The sequence below is a fragment of the Geotrypetes seraphini genome, chromosome 5, assembly GCF_902459505.1.
Source record: "Geotrypetes seraphini chromosome 5, aGeoSer1.1, whole genome shotgun sequence".
In the NCBI taxonomy this organism is placed as follows: domain Eukaryota; kingdom Metazoa; phylum Chordata; class Amphibia; order Gymnophiona; family Dermophiidae; genus Geotrypetes; species Geotrypetes seraphini.
Genome location: NC_047088.1, coordinates 110,622,830 through 110,643,600, shown reverse-complemented (window position 1 = coordinate 110,643,600; position 20,771 = coordinate 110,622,830). Strand labels below are relative to the sequence as shown.

The 20,771-nt window shown below is 44.1% G+C and overlaps 1 protein-coding gene across 6 annotated transcripts in view; it reads right to left on the bottom strand.

Moving 5' to 3' along the window:
• SRRM2 (serine/arginine repetitive matrix 2) overlaps positions 1 to 20,771 on the bottom strand; it is a 549,687-nt gene that overhangs the window by 189,063 nt on the left and 339,853 nt on the right. For 5 of the 6 annotated variants that reach the window (XM_033944768.1, XM_033944767.1, XM_033944764.1 and 2 more), the window contains exon 10: positions 1,969 to 2,110. The exons of the other annotated variant lie outside the window; for it this stretch is intronic. In XM_033944768.1, the coding sequence (XP_033800659.1) occupies positions 1,969 to 2,110 (142 nt within the window). The remainder of the gene's footprint in view (positions 1 to 1,968; positions 2,111 to 20,771) is intronic. 6 annotated transcript variants of the gene reach the window in all.

The window sequence follows — 20,771 nt, the reverse complement described above, 5'->3', positions numbered from 1 at the left end:
AAGGGAACTCCTTTTCTCTGGGACATTTGCAGCAAATGGTCAAGTAAAATCAATCGGCTCAATGTTAAGAAATCAGCTAGTGCAGGTTGTTTCAGTAACCACATATAAAACCAGACACATGTGAAAATGTCTCAAAAGCTTAACTAGAGTTAGAGAGGAAAGAAAATATTTACTGAGATGTTCCAGTGCTATCAATGTGAAAAATTACTTATACGGAAGAAAAAGTAAAGGCTGTGGAGAATCCAAAGAGACCTTGCAGAAAATAATAACAGTGGTGGCTCTATGTGATGTTGCTTACACATGTACAGTAGACCATGCAAAAAGCTCTGTAAAAGCCTATAACTTATCAAAGCACTATGCCAGGCTATCATCGAGCTCGGTGGGCCAATCCTGACCTTTTGTTTCAGTCCCAAAACAAAACTACTATGGTCAAACAAATCTGTGTAATCTCTTTCAGATCAGGCTCAGTCCATAGTGAAGATTGTGAAAAACATTGGATTGTCCTTGCTACACATGAATCTTTTAAGGAAAACCCCTGCTTAGCCTTCACGCAGCCCAAGAACCTGTGTACTTATCTGACAGGGGCGCACCTTGGCAATAATTGGAATCAGGACATCATTCCAAGTGAACATAGACCCTGTGGTTTCTTGTAACATGTGTCAGAACTCATTAGATGTATCATTTTGGCGTCATCTGCATACCCAACAAAGGCGTTTTCTCAAACATCAGACCAACTGCCTTTCTCAATGGGTTGCATATGTTATTTGCCCTTGCAATCTTGTATATATGGGCTGTACTACCAGAAGTATAAAGGTCAGGTTGGCTGAACATAAGAGTAGAAATTCTTACTGCCAACCACGTGGCCCCCATGGTGTTCCATTGTTTGGAAAAACAATATGACTTCTGATTTATCCTGGTTCATCAAAGAACAGATTCCATCTGATTTTAAAGGAGACAAGTTATCTCGTATCCAATTACGCAAACAATCCTGGATTTTTCACCTCAACCCTGTTTACCCTTCAGGGTTGAATGACGGCATTTCATTTGGTGGCTGTTTCGCTGTATCATGCGGTCTCTCCATATCAATAGTTCAAGTTTTTCTGCTGATGTCACTTTCTTCGTTTTAAATTCCAGCCTGCGTCTCTTGGGTAGCCCCTCTTCCCCCCAGCCTTCATCTCATTCAAACTGCTCGCTGATTATATGATGGCAGTCTTGAATTAAGGACTTGATTAGCAAAGGGTTCCTGAGGAAGGGACTCATTGAGTCCCTAAAACCGGGCTCAGTTGAACCTTGTGCAGAGGCTTCTTACAATAAATGTGGCCTCGTTTAACTTCATGCTAATCCGGTTGAAGATCTAAACTAAGTGCTTTTGTTACTTTTTTGATTTATGCACACTGACATGCCCGATGATGGTGTACAGGTGGAAATGAGTGGTATACTGCTCACTCTGCTATTGTTGTCAAACGTTGGCATGATTACATTGTTACACTCCTAATTGCTGACTCCCTCACTTCAAATTTTCTGTTAAATGGTATATTTTAAGCTAGTGTATAGCAGTGAACCCCCTGTGTTGACAGATTGATTACTACTGCTCTTTGTTTTTGATGCTCCATTGGATTGTATCACTTAGTGAGGATATTAGATCCTGCTTATTCTCCAAGAAAAAAATGTTATCAAAATAGTAATTCATTCAATTTTAATACTAGAATTTTGTGATTGTAGGGGCAGTGGGAGTCTTATTTTTATTTTCACAATTGGACCCATTTAACAGTCAACTTATTTCATCTCTTTCTATTTGAACAAACTACTTTTATCTTAACTCAAGTACAATGAGAGGTACTAACTAGCTAAACCAACTTTGTAATCTCCATTTCAAATACGTTTTCATTATCTTTGTTAAAAGTGCACTGAAATATTTAGCAAGGGAACTGCTGCACTTTGTCCCCACTTGCTTCTCCTCACACTCACCTCCCGTTTGTCTTGGTCTTCCCTGGGACTTGTGTTGCTCAACTTTGGAGATTTGGAGTGCACACTATGAGTGTGCTCAGGCTCTGCTTTCTTTCGCTGTGGACGCCCCAGAGCCCTCAAACCTGTGGAAGAGCTCCGTGACCTAAGGAGGGCATACAGGAGAATGGGTACTATACATTAGGAAGGCAGTGCAGGAAGTAGTTCTTGTACATCAATAAATAGATGTTATAGAATTCTATTAATTTTTACAAAACAATATTAAATTTAAGGAAGGGGCAAAAATGCAAATTATGTTAAAATAAAATATATTTGGTTCAATACTTTGATTTTCTAAGACTTATGTAAGAGAAATTCCACACAGAAAAACTGTGTAGTGTAAAAAGTACTGCTAAATTTAAAGGTTGAGTAACTGTCCTGTGGTGTTTCCCCCCCACAATGGACAGAAAAGGCAGACCAAATTTTGATATCATCCCTTGAGATTATTCCACTTCCAACAAATTTATATTTTGGTATGCTTGATTCTGAAACCAGCTGTACAACTGTGATTGCTACAGTGATGAGGAAAAGTCCCCCCCTCCTCCCCCAGTCCCTATTATTGTACATACAGACACTGAATGGTTTCTACCTTTAAACAAAATCTATTAAAAGTATCTAAAACTCATAGCACCCATGTGAAAAAATAACTGTTCCCTTAGTTACTCAAGCAACCAACTGACCAAATTTAACTGATAATTAGATTCACATGAACACAACCAGGCTCGATTGCAGCCAATCCTGTTGAATTTAAACCTTAGTACATACTAAACTTTTTACCATAAGAGTAAAGTAGTCACCATGAAGTTTCTACAAGAAACACTGTCACGATCAAAGGAAATTCCAAGAAGGAATGAGGAAAAAAGCTGTTGAAATACATCAGTGTGGAAAGGGAAAGCCCTTTCACCAAATCACAGTGAGTCATTATCTCCAAATAAAGACTTGGAATAGTGAATTTTCCTGGGAGGTGCAGTAACAACTCATCTAGGAAATCACAAATCATTCTAGGTCATCATCCAATCTCCAGGCCTCTCTAGCCTCAGCTAAAGTCAGTGTCCATGACTCTATAATAAGAAAGAGGCTGGGCAAAAAAAGGATTAATGGAATAGTAGGAAGTCATAAATTACTGTGTTCCTCACATTTGTAAAAGGAGAAATTAGATTACCCACTAATTTGCTTTCCTTTAGTTCCTCTAGACATGCCTAGAATAGACTGATGGGTTGTCCTTGCCTACCAGCAGGGAGACTGAGAATTCTGATTCTAGAGTGAGCCAGTAAGAACCCTGAAACATCCCTGTTAAAATCAGAATTATCTTTCCAAAGCAAGATAGATCTCAGAAATAAGCCTGCATCTGTGCAACCATCCAGCTTCATAACAGCCACCCATAAATGCAAATAAATTACAGTCTTATTTATTTTATTTTTTCACCTATCAATAAACAGATAATGAACAAGCAATTCCTTGGAGAGTAGAGCTCATGACGGAACAAAAATCCTTTGAACGAACAATTCTGAGAACATAATAAACCACAGAACGGAATCTGGTTCAGTCCAGAGGGCCGAAAGGAATGTAGATTAGTAGGCAATACCTAACTTCTCCTTTGTGTTCCTCTGGACCACATCAGAGAAGGCTGATGGGAAGTAACAAAGCAGTGAATTCAAGAAAAGGACCCATAGAGCCCTGTAGGAAGCACACACGCACCAAAAACTGCGCCTTTAACATGCATGAACATCCACTCTGTAGTGTTGAACAAAGGAATGTAAGGAAGACAAGGTCACAGTTCTACAGATATCCAGAGGAGGAACCAGAGAACGCTCAGCCCAAGAAGATGCCTGGCTCCTTGTGAAATTCGCCTTGATGTCCTCCAGGACAGACCTACTGCTCAGAAGGTATGCAAATCCAATTGCCTCTTTAATCCATCTCATACTAGTAGTCTTAAATGTCGCCAGTCCTTTATAATAGCCACCCAGAAGAATAAAAAAGGTAGTCCAAGAGTGCTGAAACTTGTCTGTTCTATGAATATACTCCTTCAACACTTCTGACATCCAGCTTGCACAGCAAACGCTGTTCCTCTAAGCCCTTCGATAAGCCTAAGGTATGCACCACTGGTTCAAGTAAAAGGACATCAAGACCTTGGAAAGGAAAGAAGGAACCAAATGCAAAATGATTTTTTCCTTTGACAACTCCATAAAGGGTACTATGCACAACAGAGCCTGCAACTCAGAAACATGCCTTGCTGAGGAAATTGTAACCAAAGAACTCAGATTTTGGAATAAGATCCTTGAGAGAACAAGATGACAGTGACTAAAAGGATGGTCAGATTAGATTAAGATTCAAAAAAGGAAAAGGCATATGCTTGGTGGCCGAAGGTAGCTGACACCTCTCGAAAAAACGAATGACATCAGAATGGCTTGCTAAAGGCTTGTCCTTAATACAACCTTGAAAACAAACCAAAGCCACAACTTGAACTTTAAGAGAAGCTAAGGCCAAACTTATGTGTATGTGGAAAATTATGTAGAAAATCCAGAATTTGCACCACCAAGGCTACCACTCCATGATCTTCACACCAGCTCTTGAAAATTCTCCAAAACCTTACATAAGCGAGAGAGGTTGATCTACAAAGAGAATGGAGCATCATGACGATCACCTTAGCCAAGTATCTCAAGAGCCAAGACAAAATCAAGCTGGGTTTGGCATGGCTATCAGTCCATGTCAGAAGATCCACATGATCAGACTTAGTTACAACTCTACCACAATATGAATATGGCTACATAAGGAAAAAGATTTAGCGATCTGAGAGTGTACTATAGATTTTATGCGGATGATATTTCGTTTTTTCCCCCATTGAAAGTGAAATGATGGAAGTTGGGAAAGATTTGAATAGGTATATGAAAACGGTGATTGGATGAACAATCATGGGTTGCAATTGGATGCTGGGAAATCAGAAGTAATGATAGTGAGTGAGAATAATGTGGAGAAACTTCCAACTGAAATCCAGGTTCAAGGAATGAATTTGCAGGTTAGAAGGGAGATGGTGATCTTAGGTGTCTGTTTGGACTATTTTCTTTCAATAGGAAGACAGGTCCTCAGGGTTGTGCAGGGTGGATACTCATAACTATGGACACTATCGATTGAAACCAATGCTTCCCCCAGGCATTACAGGTGTACACCTGGCACCTGGACTTGATGGACCAAAGGTCTGATCCGGAGATGGCGTTTCTTATGTTCTTATGCCTAGATTACTGTAATATGCTTTACCTGGGGTTAACTAAAATTAAATGTAAGGCATACAGCAATTGATGAATTCTACTGTGAGTCTGATTTGGGGAATTTCACGGACAGAATATATTACTCCTGTGCTAAAATAGCTGCATTGGCTTCCAGTGGCACAAAGGGTTTGTTATAAAATGTTGTCAGTAATACATCAGAGTTTGTTCCATTGAACTTTCCATCTCTGTGGGAGGCTACCAGCTGAGGAAGAATCTGAGGTCTGAGGGTACTATGAAATTGAATTCCATTAAGGAGAAAACTGTTCAGTATGCTAAATCCAGAACAATATTGTCCATGGCGGGGCTAAAATTATGGCATTCCCTCCCTAGCAGTCTGAGAACCTGTTCTGACTGTTTACAGTTTAGAAAGATGTTGAAGACACAACTATATGTGCAGGCTTTCCTCTGAAACTTTGCTAGTAGGTACATTTGATAAGAAATCTAAATTATGATTACTGCACCTTATTAAGTGGGGATAGATATGTAAATTCATTGAGTTTTTGATGTAACTTAAGTGGAATAAGTTATTATGTGATTGCGATGTAACTGAAGGCATTTTGTAACTGTATTGTCCATGAAATATTATGAATATTTTTATTGTTAACCGCTTAGTTATAGGCGGTCTAGAAATGCTAGAAATAAATAATAAATAAATCTGCATACTAATGTCTTCTTGATCAATCTGGAGTCATCAAAATCACCACACTTCTGTGGCTTTCAATTCTTTGGAATGCATGATCCAACAGAGGCCAAGGAAAACGCGTACAGAGACCTGCTGGTCAAGGCTGTTGTAGAGACCGGTATGGTATCTTCATTAGATTTCATAATACTTCGATGAGGTGTTTCGTTCATTATAGGCTACACCACTCAAGTAATTGAACATTTTGAATAAGGCTCCTGAGGTAGGCCATATTGGCCGAAACATGTGTATGTCGAGCCATTGCACAGACTTTTTATGACTGTTGAATAAATTGCACACCAACACTACTGCATATCTTCACTGTGGTTTGTTTGATCAAGGCTGAATTGGGCCATTGATTTTGTCTGGGCTCCGATCCTTTCTGCAACTGAAGAATTGAGACACCTTGGCATTTTGTGTCGCCGTGAGGTCCATCACTGGTACATCCCACCAGCAGATGATGCTGCTGTAAGCTGTACAACCCAGTGTCCAATCCCCCATATCCGGTGTATGAAGACTAAGGAAATTACCTAGATCACAGTTCTTCAACCGCCATCCACCACCGACTCCTGCCGCGTATGTCTCCTGCTCCAGCCTTTGTCTCTGCACCCCCAGACAAGCAGCGGCAGCTCTGTGTGCTTTTAACTTCAGCACCCAGCTGCCCCTAAGCAGTATTTTAGCCGCGGTTTCATGAGACAGCCTCGGGGCCTTTGCTAGGCCGGCCAGCTTCCATGATGCAATGTGGGCCGGCCTACCAAAGGCCCCGAGGCTGCCTCATGAAACCGTGGCTAAAATACTGCTTAGGGGCAGCTGTGTGCCGAAGTTAAAAGCACACAGAGCTGCCGCTAGCCTACACAGAGGAAACATTTGCTGCAGAGGGAAGGAGGGAAGGGAGAAAGGGTACTCCTGGACAAGGGAGGGGAAGGGGGTACTGTTGACAGGGGAGAAGGGAAAGGGAAGGGAAGAGAGTTACTGTTGGATAAGGTGAGGAGAAAAGGGAGAACATAACATAGTAACATAGTAGATGACGGCAGATAAAGACCCGAATGGTCCATCCAGTCTGCCCAATCTGATTCAATTTAAAAGGGGTACTCCTGGACAAGGGAGGGGAAGGGGATACTACTGACAGGGGAGAAGGGAAGAGAGTTACTGTTGGATAAGGGGAGGAAGAAAGGGAGAAGGTACTGCTGGACAGGGGAGGAGGAACATTGGAAGGAAACAGCTGGCAGGGAGATTAGAGGAGGGGAAGGAGTCAGGATGGAATGGAGAGATCAGATGAGGGAAAGGGGAGAGACAGAGGAATGACAAAGTAGAGAAAGATTGATGCTGGGAAGGGGGGTCAGATGAGAAATAAGGAAAGAGGGACAAAGATGCTAGATCTGGTGTAGGAGAGAGGGGCATAGAAAGAACGCAGATACCATATGGGAGGGGGAGAGGGCAGACAGTGGATGGAAGGGGTAGATGCTGGATTGAAGAGACAGAGGGCAGACACTGGATGGAAGAGAGTGAAAAGACGATCAAAGCAGAAACCAGAGACGACAAAAGGTAGAAAATAAATAATTTTATTTCTATCTTGTGATTAGAATATATCAGATTTAAAATATGTATCCTGCTAGAGCTGATGTTAGACATAACTGGGGAGTGCAAAGCCCAGGCAGTGCGTCTTTAGCTTCCAGTTGGCTTAGGGCTCTCTCTGATCAGGAGGCAGTTGCCCTAGTTGCACTCCCCCTAACACCATTCTTGCCATGTGTGACTGCGGTATTCTGTTAGAATGATATTTGTGTAGCATTCTGTAATAATTTGGCTTATTCTGTTTTCTTCATAGTAGAGGAGATATATATGAAGGGGAGGGGAGACGGGGGTTTTGTTGATCTTTGCCCTGTATTATTTATATTTATAAAATGACAATTGTACAGAATATTGTTTCTTTTTATACTTTAACAAAATATGTTCAATATAAAATCATAACTATTTGAGGCTTGTGCGGATGGGATCAGATGGTTAAAGGGACCGAGCTCGCGGGGACGAGGCGGAAATGGGGTTTTTAAAAATTTCAGTCTTATTAGTTTGCCGGTCCACGAAATAATTATTTTATTTACACTGGTCCATAGGTGTAAAAAGGTTGAAGAACACTGACCTAGATGTTCTGCGTCCCTGCCACATGAGAGGCTGACAGGACAGAGAGATGGTTTTCTGCCCAGTTCATGAGAAAGGTGGACTCTCTGCCAATAGATGACTTTGTACCACCTTGGCGATTGACACAGTGTTTTTTGTTGTTTTTTTTCCCCATTTTCTAGAGCCTTTTAGCCGGGCGTTCCACCCGGCTAATTTAGATGACAGCCCAGCTGTCATCTCAGTCACAAATCCTGCTACTGCCGCTCAACCATTTAAAAAAAAACAAAAAAAAAACAACAACAAAAAAACAACAAAAACCCTCTCAACGGTTTGTGGATTCCCCGGGATGACTCAGCACAGCTTGAAGAGTCGTCATAAGTTCAACGTTTGACTCCTGCCTCAGCCTGACTTTTTAATATTGCAGAGCGGCGCACAGACGGTGTACTGTGGCTTCGATCCCACAAGCTGACTCCTTACACATGGGCGCTTTCAGCGTGCAGGCCACCACACCATTGCACTCATTGGCGGGGCCACCGCATGCATCAGAGACCCCAGCGGAAAAATAGGCTTATGTGAGCCACTTTCACTTGAGCAACTGGTGCAGAACGTGGGCGTGAGAGTTTGCAGCGTGTGTGCGCCAACGGGGAGCTTTTGTGTGGGAGAAAAGCGCGTGGCAGTCTGAGTATCCTGAACAACTCCGCCTGGTATGAGGAACGTAGAGCCTTGGAGTTTCTGGCCTCGGTGGGTTGCCATTTTTACATGGGAACGCTGCTAAGCCGGCATAGTGTGCAGTCTCACCTACAGAGCCCCGAGGACACAAGCCTAAGGTGGGAGATAGGGAAGTGAGGAGGGAAGCTTACAACTTGCTGCTTTTACTTGCTTCGGGCCTTCCTCGTGTCGGTTCCTGCCTACTTTCTGTTTCCGTGAAGGCAGGACCCAGCAGCGAGGAAGGCCCGAAGCAAGCAAGAGCAGCTAGTTGTCAGCTTCCCTCCTTACATAAGAACATAAGCAGTGCCTCCGCCGGGTCAGACCATAGGTCCATCATGCCCAGCAGTCCGCTCCCGCGGCGGCCCAAACAGGTCACCTGTCTGAATCACCAGAAGGGGCCCCCTTGCCACCCTGGTTTCCCATTGAAGTCCTATCTTCCCATCGAAGTCCTAACCCTCCGGTTTTGCACATGCACGACCTGGTCGGGTTTCTATACTTATTTCCTGGATACTTCTCTCAGTATCCCACGATCCCTTTATCCCTCAGGAATCCGTCCAATCCCTGTTTGAATCCCTGTACCGTACTCTGCCCGACCACCTCCTCCGGCAGCGCATTCCAAGTGTCCACGACCCTCTGTTTCCTTACTTCCCTATCTCCCACCTTAGCCTGTAATGAATTGTGAATGCTGCGCTGCGGGGGGGGGGGGGGGAGGAGGAGAAATGCTGCACTCAGTGCACTGTGGCCAATTGGAGGGGTGGAGAGAAAGCGAAATGCTGCTGCTGGCACTGCGCGGGGGGGGGGGGGGAGGAAAGAAATGCTGCCATTGCGGCGGAGGGGGGAAGAAATGCTGCAGTATGGCCAAGTGAAGGGGGGAGAGAAATGCTGCTGAAGCAATCAATTGGGGGGGAGAGAGGGAAGGAGGGAATAAATCAAAGTGCATCCAACAGGAAAGCTGATCCCATCTCAATCTTAGCTACTTCTCTGTCCGCTAAGAAAAAAATCAGCTAATCTATCCAACACTTTCTCAGCCCATCTGAAACACACCCTGGCCACTAAACACACTGAAACTCACCTGGCCACTAAGCCCCTACAGATGGCAGTCAGAACTGGCAGGGTAGAGTCAAATTATGCTTCAGTGGGGTCTTTATCCTACTACTTATTGCCAGAAGCATGCTGCGCTGTACAATATATTAACCATTAAGAGACAATCCCTGCTCCATAGAGCTTACAATCTAATCAAAGAGGACAATTCGGATAGGAAATTACAGGAACTGAAAAGTAGACATGGGTTCTTTACGGTTAACTACCATTCACAGATACTATAGTCTTTTTGGTGATAATAGAAACAGCCACATCCACCACAAAAACTTTTAATAATTCTCAATCCTGATAGGGTTATGGACCTAACCATCCAAAACAGTGTGTCCAGAATATCCCACTGGGCTTGAAACTATGTTTCTTATTCCTAATGCACGGAAAGCACAGTTACTTACCGTAACAGTTGTTATCCAGGGACAGCAGGCAGCTATTCTCACATATGGGTGACGTCATCAACGGAGCCCGGATGCGGACGCCTCACAAGCAGACCTGCATGAAGAAACTTGAAGTTTCGAGTCGCCCACACCGCACATGCGTGAGTGCCTTCCTGGCCAGCATAGGGCACGTCTCCTCAGTTCAGATAGCTTCCAGAGAAGCCAACCAGGGGAGGTGGGTGGGTTCTGAGAATAGCTGCCTGCTGTCTCTGGATAACACCTGTTACGGTAGGTAACTGTGCTTTATCCCAGGACAAGCAAGCAGCCTATTCTCACATAAGGGGGACCTCCAAGCTAACCAGAATGGGATGGTGGGAGTGTTGGCAATTCAGTAGAAAAAAATTTTGTAATACTGTTTGGCCAAACTGTTCATCCTGTCTGGAGAAAGTATCCAAACAATAGTGAGAAGTGAAGGTATGAACCGAGGACCAAGTAGCAGCCTTACAAATTTCCTCAATAGGAGTAGATCTGAGGAAAGCAATTGAAGCTGCCATTGCTCTAACTTTATGGGCTGTGATTCTACTGTGTAGGGGTAATCCAGCATGGGCATAGCAGAATGAAATACAAGCCGCCATCCAGTTGGAGATGGTACACTTAGAAATAGGATGTCCCAACTTATTTGGATCGAAGGAGACAAAAAGTTGAGGAGCAATTCTGTGTGGTTGGGTGCATTCCAAATAAAAGGAAAAAGCATGTTTACAGTCCAGAGTATGAAGAGCAACTTCTCCAGGATGAGAATGAGGCTTTGGAAAAAACACCGGAAGAACAATGGATTGGTTGAGATGAAATTCCGAGACCACTTTAGGGAGGAATTTAGGATGAGTACGAAGAACCACCTTGTCATGATGGAACACCGTGAAAGATAGATCAGCAACTAAAGCTTGCAGCTCACTGACTCGTCGAACAGAAGCGAGGGCTATGAGAAACACCACTTTCCAAGTGAGATACTTCAGATGAGCCTTATCAATTGGTTCAAATGGAGGCTTCATTAGTTGAGCAAGGACAACATTGAGGTCCCAAACCACAGGAGGCGGTTTGAGAGGAGATTTGACATTGAAAAGTCCTTTCATGAATCTGGAAACCACCGGATGAGCAGAGAGGGGTTTCCATTCAATAGGCTGATGGGAAGCCGCAATTGCACTGAGATGGACTCGAATAGATGAAAAAGGATCTGCAAAAGTTAGAGGAATGGTCTAATGCCTGGCAACTAAAATTCAATGCAAAGAAATGCAGAGTAATGCATTTGGGGATTAATAATCGGAAGGAACCGTATATGCTGGGAGGTGAGAAGCTGATATGCACGGACGGGGAGAGGGACCTTGGGATGATAGTGTCCAAAGATCTAAAGGCGAAAAAACAGTGTGACAAGGTAGTGGCTGCTGCCAGAAGGATGCTGGACTGTATAAAGAGAGGCGTAGCCAGTAGAAGGAAGAAGGTGTTGATGCCCCTGTACAGGTCATTGGTAAGGCCTCACTTGGAGTACTGTGTTCAGTTTTGGAGAATGTATCTGGTGAAGGACATAAGAAGACTTGAAGCGGTCCAGAGGAGGGCGAGGAAAATGATTGGAGGCTTGCGCCAGAAGACGTATGAGGAGAGATTGGAAGCCCTGAATATGTATACCCTAGAGGAAAGGAAGGACAGGGGAGATATGATTCAGACGTTCAAATACTTGAAGAGGAGGGCGAGGAAAATGATTGGAGGCTTGCGCCAGAAGACGTATGAGGAGAGATTGGAAGCCCTGAATATGTATACCCTAGAGGAAAGGAGGGACAGGGGAGATATGATTCAGACGTTCAAATACTTGAAGGGTATTAACATAGAACAAAATCTTTTCCAGAGAAAGGAAAATGGTAAAAGAGGACATAATTTGAGGTTGAGGGGTGGTAGATTCAAAGGCAATGTTAGGAAATTCAACTTTACGGAGAGGGTGGTAGATGCCTGGAATGCGCTCCCGAGAGAGGTGGTGGAGAGTAAAACTGTGACTGAGTTCAAAAAGCGTGGGATGAACACAGAGGATCTAGAATCAGAAAATAATATTAAATATTGAACTAAGGCCAGTACTGGGCAGACTTGCATAGTCTGTGTCTGTGTATGGCCGTTTGGTGGGGGATGGGCTGGGGAGGGCTTCATTGGCTGGGAGGGTGTAGATGGGATGGAGTAGGTTTTAACAGAGATTTCGGCAGTTGGAACCCAAGCACAGTACTGGGTAAAGCTTTGGATGCTTGCCCAGAAATAGCTAAGAAGAAAAAATTTAAAAATTTTAAATTGAATCAGGTTAGGCAGACTGGATGGACCATTCGGGTCTTTATCTGCTGTCATTTACTATGTTACTATGTAGATGTAGACTTGAGGCCTGAACTGGATAAGTGCAAAAGGTAGTCCAAAACAGAAGATAAGGAGGAATGCTGAGGCTCCTTATGATGAGAAAAACACCACGTAGAAAATCTAGTCCATTTTTGGTGATAGCATTGTCTAGTGGTAGGCTTTCCAGAAGCTTCTAAAACATCTCTTTCAGATTGCGAAAATTGAAGAGAGGTTATGTTGAGAGGTACCAAGCTGTCAAGTGTAGAGACTGCAGGTTGGGATGAAGCAGAGATCCTTGACTCTGTGTAAGCAGAGAAGGAAAAACTGGTAGAAGGTATGGCTCCCTGCTCCTGAGTTGAAGTAGAAGTGATTACCAAAGTTGTCTCGGCCACCGAGGAGCAATTAGTATCATGGTGACATGATCGTTCTTCAACTTGACCAGAGTCTTGAGAATGAGAGGAAATGGAGGGAATGCATATAGGAAGAGATTCATCCATTCCAGAAGAAAAGCATCTGCCTCGAGGCGGTGAGGAGAATATATCCTGGAGCAGAACTGAGGCAGTTTGTAGTTGTGGGGAGCTGCAAAGAGGTCTATCTGAGGCATTCCCCACTGTGAAAAAATGTGATGAAGAGGCGAGGAATGGAGTGTCCATTTGTGAGGTTGCAGAAGACGACTCAAGTTGTCCGCTAAGCAATTCTTCGCCCCTTGAATGTAGACAGCTTTGAGGAAGGTGTGGCGGATTGCCCAGTCCCAAAACTTCAGAGCTTCTTGACAAAGGGAGGCAGATCCCGTCCCATCCTGTTTGTTGACATAATACATGGCGACTTGGTTGTCCGTCCGAATGAGGACTACTTGGTCGTGAAGATGTTGAAAAGCGTTGAGAGCTTTGAGGATCGCTCTGAGTTCTAACAGATTGATATGACACTGACGATCTGTACTGGTCGAGGCCTTGAGTACAGAGACCATTGAGATGAGCGCCCCAAGCGTAGGTCAAAGAGTCTGTCGTGAGGACTTTCTGATGGGTGGGTGTTTGAAAAAGCAAGCCCCTGGAAAGATTGGAAGAGAGCATCCACCAACGGAGAGACTGCTTCAATGAAGGAGTGATTGTTATGTGTGGAGAAAGTGGATCGCAAACCTGCGTCCATTGAGATGCCAGGGTCCACTGAGGAATTCTGAGTTGAAGTCTGGCAAAAGGAGTCACGTGTACTGTGGAGGTCATGTGACCTAGGAGTACCATCATGTGTCTCACTGAGATGGTAGAGCAGGAAGACACTGAATGACAGAGTTGGAGAAGAGCTTCCAGTAGTTGCTGAGGGAGGAATGTTCTGAGTTGGAGAGTGTCCAGAACAGCTCCAATGAATTGTAGATTCTGTGAGGTGCTGGAGGTGAGATTTGGGAAAATTGATTTCGAATCCTAAATTTTGTAGGAACCAGGTAGTCCGTTGGCTCGCTACAATAACCCCTTGAGATGTTGAATCTTTGATGAGCCAGTCGTCGAGGTAGGGAAATACCTGAAGACCATGGTTCCCAAGAGCTGCTGCTACCACTACCAGGCACTTGGTGAACACTCTGGGAGACGAGGCCAGGCTGAAGGGTAGTACTCTGTATTGGTAATGCAGATTCCCCACCTGAAATCTGAGATATTGACAGGAGGCCGAATGAATGGGAATATGAGTGAAGGCCTCCTTGAGATCCAGTCATTCTGCTCGAAAAGGGGATAAAGGGATGCCAGGGATAACACGTGAAACTTTTCTTTGACCAGAAATTTGTTGAGAGTCCTGAGATCCAGAATGGGCTGCAGATCACCCATCTTCTTTGGAACAAGGAAGTAACAGGAGTAAAACCTCCTGTTCTGCTGTTCCAAGGGAACTGGTTCGATGACATGAAGACGAAGCAGAGCTTGAGCTTCCTGAAGAAGGGCGGTTTGGGAAGGATTGGAAAGATACTCTCTTGGAGGGAGCTCTGGTGGAACCTGAGTGAAATAAAGAGAGTATCCTTCCCTGATGACGGTAAGTACCCAGAGGTCGGATGTAATTGTCGTCAGTCGGTGGTAAAAATGATGGAGACGACCTCCTATAGGGGGAAAAGAAGGCAGAGTCAGAACGGTGGAGGTTATGCTCTGTTGTAAACAGTCAAAAAAGCTGAGTAGCCTTAGGTATAGCAGAAGGTTGAGGTTTTTGTTGCTTCGGAGGCTGCTATTTCTTAAGAGGAGGGCGATTATAAGGAGCTGTCCTCGGAGCAAAACGCCGCTGATAGATAGGAGCAGGACATGGAGGTTTGGCAGGAGCTGGCTTTGGCTTAGGTCTGACAATAGAAGCAAAAGATTTTTCATGGTCAGACAATTTCTTGGTGGCTGCCTCGATAAATTCATCGAAGAGGTCATTGCCTTCACAAGGAATATTAGCTAAGCGGTTTTGAAGATTAGGGTCCTTGTCAATGGTACGAAGCCAGGCAAGGCGACGCATAGCTACAGAGCAAGCAGCTGCTCGGGCAGACAATTCAAAGGCATCATAGGATGACTGGAGGAGATGCAAGCAGAGTTGAGATAAAGAAGCAAGGACTTCTTGAAATTCAAAGTGCTTTTGAGCATCCAAATAAGTCAATAACTTTGGTAATAGAGTAATGAGGAACTCAAAATAAGTAATAAAATGAAAATTATAATTGAGGACTTTAGAGGATATCATGGCATTTTGATAGATGCGACGTCCGAATTTGTCCATAGTTTTCCCTTCCCTTCCAGGAGGAACTGTGGCATAAACCTTGGAAGGATGGGACCTCTTCAAGGAGGACTCGACAAGCAGGGATTGATGAGCTAACTGTGAGTTGTCAAACCCTTTGCGATGCACAGTTTTATACCTAGAGTCCAATTTTCCTGGAACAGCTGGTATGGAAAAAGTAATCTCCATGCATCGACCAAAAGTCTGATTCAAAAGCTTATGAAGAGGAAGCTTAAGTGACTCTGCTGGAGGTTGAGGAAGATGCATGACTTCGAGATACTCCTTAGAGTATTTGGAGCCAGTATCTAATTGAAGATCCAAAGACCACAGCCATTTGACAAAGAAAAGATGAGAAAGATAGTTGATCCACCAATGCTTTGCCTCGAGAAGGACTCGAGGACGTTGAGGCAGCCTGGGTCGAAGATGAAGCTTCGGCAGGAAAAAAGGCATCAAAGGAATATGGTGACTTGGACGAGGCAATCAAAACTGCTACATCCTCGAGGTTCGGCATTGGGGACCTCGAACAAGGAGTCGGTGGTCTAGTTGAAATAGGGGTAGATCGAGGCTTAGTTGAAGAAGATCGTAAGATCGAGGAGACTTCGCCTCAGAGACAGAAGCAGCCTATGCTAAGAGTGGGTAGGACTGGAGGCTGTAGATCGAAGCTCCAGAGGCTTGATGGAGGAACCTCGATGCACTCCCAAAGACTCTGCTCCTTGTATAGAGTGTGAGGATTCCTGCCGAAGCTCTTGCAAAGATTCTGCTCCTTGCTTCATGTGTTTAGATGCCAGACCAGACACTCGCAGAGACTCTGTTCCCTTCAAAGAGTGTGTAAGCTCAGACTGAGGCAAAGGAAGCGGCTCAACCTCGCAGGAGTTTGCTGAATGCCTAGGCTGGATAAAAGGAAGAAGCTTCGGTCCCATATTAGTAAGGAACTGAATGAATTGCTTCTCCAACATGGTCTGGAAAGAAGCTGGGAAGGATGAATCTGCATCTGAAACCGGACCACCTGCTTTGGCTGGAGGTTCCCTCGAGGCAGTGTGAGTGTGCTTCGACTTGGAAGTCTTAGGCACTTTAATCACCACCGCTGAACTGTCTGCTGAGCTATCTGACCTGAGGAAACAGGGGAAGATACAGCAGATGTCGTCGAAGAAAGAGCCGCTGCAAACGACGAAGGTCTGATGAGGCTCAAGGTGGAAGCAAGGGATCAGAAGAAGAATCCATCTAGAAAAGCTTATCCACCAAAATACGACGGTTGAAGGCTCGAGGTTGAAGCGTAGCACAGCGCAGGCACGACTTCGGATGAATTTTTCGGCCCAAGGCACTTGAGGCAGTGACGGTGTGGGTCCGTAAGAGAAATCGCACGCTGACACTTGCTACACTTCTTGAAGCCCGTGACAGGCCGGGACATAGAAGTAAAAATAGCCCCCGCAAGATCAAAGCCCTTAGGCTGCGGCCGAGCGGCCTGTCCCGGCAAACAGACGGAAGATGAAATTTATTTTTTTTAAACTAAAAATGAAAGAAATAACAGCGATTCGTGAGGAAAAAAATACAAACCGCGGTTCAGAGAAGGCACAAAGTTACGAAGTTTAACGCAGAGTCAAAGACGGACTTCTCGGCTCCGCGGAAAACTGAGAACGCCCTATGCTGGGTGGGTAGGCACTCGCGCATGCGCGGTGCGGGCGACTCGAAACTTCGAGTTTCTTCAAGCAAGTCTGCTTGTGAGGCGTCCGCATCCAGGCTCCATCAATGACGTCACCCTTATGTGAGAATAGGCTGCCTGCTTGTCCTGGGATAAAATAACTTACTGGTCTTCCTGATTCCTTTTACCAATGTCCAACTAGTTCACCCAATAGACCTAAACAACTTGAATGAAATTACTCTCATTAATCAAAAATTAGAAAAGATTAACTCTTGGCTTGATGCACACAAGTTTTCCTTGAACATAAATAAGTCGAAATTAATGATTTTTCCATTCAGATGGCCTTTCTCTTCAATCCCCTCTTACACTTAAAAATCCAACTTTCAAAATGGTATCTTCTTTAAAATTATTGGGAGTTACATTCAATAGTAAATTTACTTACCACTTACATATTAGTACAATCATCCAACGTTGTTTCCAACGATTACAAATGATTAAAGCCTTAGCAAAATTGTTAGAGCCCTCATCCCTGAACATTTTAATCCATTTCCTTGTTATTTCATGCATAGATTACTGTAATGCCCTCCTCAAAGGCATTACAAAAAAGGAAATAAGAAGACTCCAAATAGTACAAAACACTGCAGTAAAAATCATATTAAATGCAAAAAAATATGACCATGTCACTCCTCTTTTACAGAAAGCTCATTGGTTACCAATAGAATATAGGATCACCTACAAAATTCTTTTACTTTCCTTTAAAACTAGAGCAAATAACCAGCCTGAATTTATAAACAACTTACTTATTCCATACAATCAAACTAGGACTTTAAGATCTACAGCTCACAATCTTCTTACCATTCCCTCATTGAAATATATCAGTACAATGAGGACCACAATTTCCTCCATTTGTGCCCCCTCTCTTTGGAACAGTATCCCAAATCACTTACGTGAAATAACAACTCTTACCAATTTTAAGGCGAAGTTAAAGACATTTTTATTCCTTGATGCTTTTGAAACTTAAACCGACCTTCTAAGGACGACTTAGATACAGGAAAGGTTTCTACCTTCAGTTCCCCCTCCCTTTGCTCTTTCCCTTGAATGTTCTCTTTCTTTCTATCAATTGTAGTTCCAACCCTTCTTCCCTTTTTTCCAGCTTGTCAATGTCTTTATAAATTGTCATTTCTCTTGGTTTGTCTTTGTTCACGTTGTATTTTAAATGGCGCATTGTTTTGGCATTTTTTGTACACCGCCTAGAAGGCTTGATTAGGCGGTATATGAAATTTTAAATAAACTTGAAACCAAACTCCTCACTTCCTGAAACACTCATTAAAATTAAGCATAGAGAAAACCAAGGAAATAAGTTCCTGCAAATCCCCCTTAAGAAACACACTGACTACAGAGGGATTCTCACTCAGGGGCAATCATCCAAAGAGGGAAAGACCTCCCTAGGAACTTCACCCTGTTTGTCCTCCGAAGGCCCATCCAATTCATCTTCCTCCAATAAACAATCAGAACTGAGCCCACTTCCTGTATTGTGGCCCAACTTATAGGGTACTTTATGCCAATAACTCATACACAGACATGTATTTTCATAAAAATAATATTTATTCAATTTATATCAAATTAAACTTGAGGTTAAAGTTAGAATTAAAATGCCAATTAATTATATGCATTACATGCCAGTGTTCTCCCTAGGGCCTTTTAGCCGGGCGCACCGCCCAGCTAATTTAGATGACCGCCTGGCTGTCATCCGATCAGGAATCCAGCTGCTGCTCAACATTTAAAATACAAACAAACCTCTCACCTGCTTGGAAATTCCCACTTTAGCCCGTGGCGAGCTCATGCTCCGGGGCTCTAACATGTGCGTGCCAGCTTCCCTTCTCTTCCCTCTGAAACCGGAAGTTATGTCCGGGGAGGGGGGGGGGGGGGGGGGAGGGAGAGAGAGAAGAGAAGGGAAGCCGGCACGCACACTTTAGAGCCTCAAAGCATGAGTTCGCTACTTACTATCTGATGAGGCCTCGACCATGCTGCCTGAAGATATCCATCTAGAACGTGTTCATAGAGCCTTGCAAGCGCCACGCGCTAACAGGCCTTGCGATATAATAGCCTGTTTTCAAAACTTTAAAGTCAAGGAGGCTCGGGTGCAATCGCCTCTTCAGTGGAAAAATTATGACCGACTTGGCGTCGGTCACTTTAAGGCAGAGAGTGGAAGTACTTGCAAAAAGGCGATTCGCTATCGCTGGCTCCACCCATTCGCGCTATTATTTCATCTGAAAGGAACTTTGAAAACAGTGCGTTTCATGGAGGATGCAATCCAGATTTTTCTGGACGTGGACTTTGGGGTCAAGGAATCGTCGACGGGTCGTGGCCTTTGAGATTTCCATCTTTTGAACCACCAGAGACCTTTGCCCAGATGGCAACGTTCCTCTAGAGGCCGTGGCTGGCTTGCACGTCCGGCCTCAGAGCGCAGACCATCAGAAGGGGGCCAGCTTGATGGACAGCTTTACAGGACCTTTTTGGCTGTTACGCCTATTCTGGAACTAATTTCAGGGATTTGCTTCTATTTTTCCTGATGTGTGTTTGAGTTGAGATTGTGTGGTGTTTTGTGGTTATTGAGTGTAGCGGAGTGGATGGCTGGATGTTAGTTTTTACTTTCATACCGGTAGGTTGCATTTAAGGTTGGTGGGGAGCGGGGATTGGCCACCATGTAGTGGGATATTTCCAGTAAATTGTTGATTGGGAGGAGGTGGGGGATGGGGAGCTCAGTATTTTTGTTTTCATTTGGTTCTCAGGGTCTTCAGATATTGAGGAGGGGTTTTGTTGAAGGTTTTTTTTTTTTTTTTTTTTTTAAAGTACAGAGGGGGGAGGGTATTAAAAGAAGTGCTAGATTGAGCAGGGGGGAGAGCTTATGGGGCCAGAAACAGAGGACAGAAAGAGAGAGAGAGATGGTGGGCAGTGTTTTGAAGGGAGAGAAATTGTTCCTGCCAGGGTGGTGTGGAGGAAGAGGGAAAGAGATACTTGAAGGGAGAACTGTTGGGAAGAGAAAGGGAGAAATGGTAGACCTGGGGGAGGGAGGCAGGGGGAGAGATGGGGTGGGGGGCAGTTGGGAAGAGACAGGGAGATAAGATGGATCTGCGGATGGAAGGGAGGTAGTGATAAATTTTAGGCCTGTGTATGGAAGGCAGAGAGATGCAGCATCTCTCTTTTTCCTTCATTTCATTGTTCAGCATCAAGAGGGGAGGGGAGGGAAGAAGAAAAACAGAAAAGAGAAGGAGCAAAATGTTGGACCATGGAGATAGAGGAGGAGAGATGGAACCATGGAAGGGCAGGAGGGAAGAGAGCTGGGATAAGAAAGGGGATGGAAAGAAAGAGACGGTGAATTATAGCCTGACCAGTGGAGAGAGGGAGGGGGATTCTGAAAGTGGTGAACCATGTGAATGAGGTCAAAAGAGAGATGATGACAAGATGAGTGAGAGAGCAGTGAGTACATAGTAGAAATGTGGTAATGGGGAGTAGATAGCAGGAAATAGGAGGCTGGGAAAGGAGTGAGATGGGAAATGGAAGAGCTAGGGACAGAGAAGATGGAGAATTGAGAGGTAGTTGAACATTTAAAAAGAAGGAGGGCGAGAAAGAAAGCAAGATTTGAGTGGACAGAGGCGAAAAAGTTAAAGCTGAAAGGGAAAAATCAATATGTTGGAGACAAGCATAAGGAGGAAATGGAAACAAGAGGAGAAAAAAAATGAACAGCAGCCAATGGAAAGAGAATTAATTGAAGACAGACAAAAATCAGAAAGATAAACTGGGAC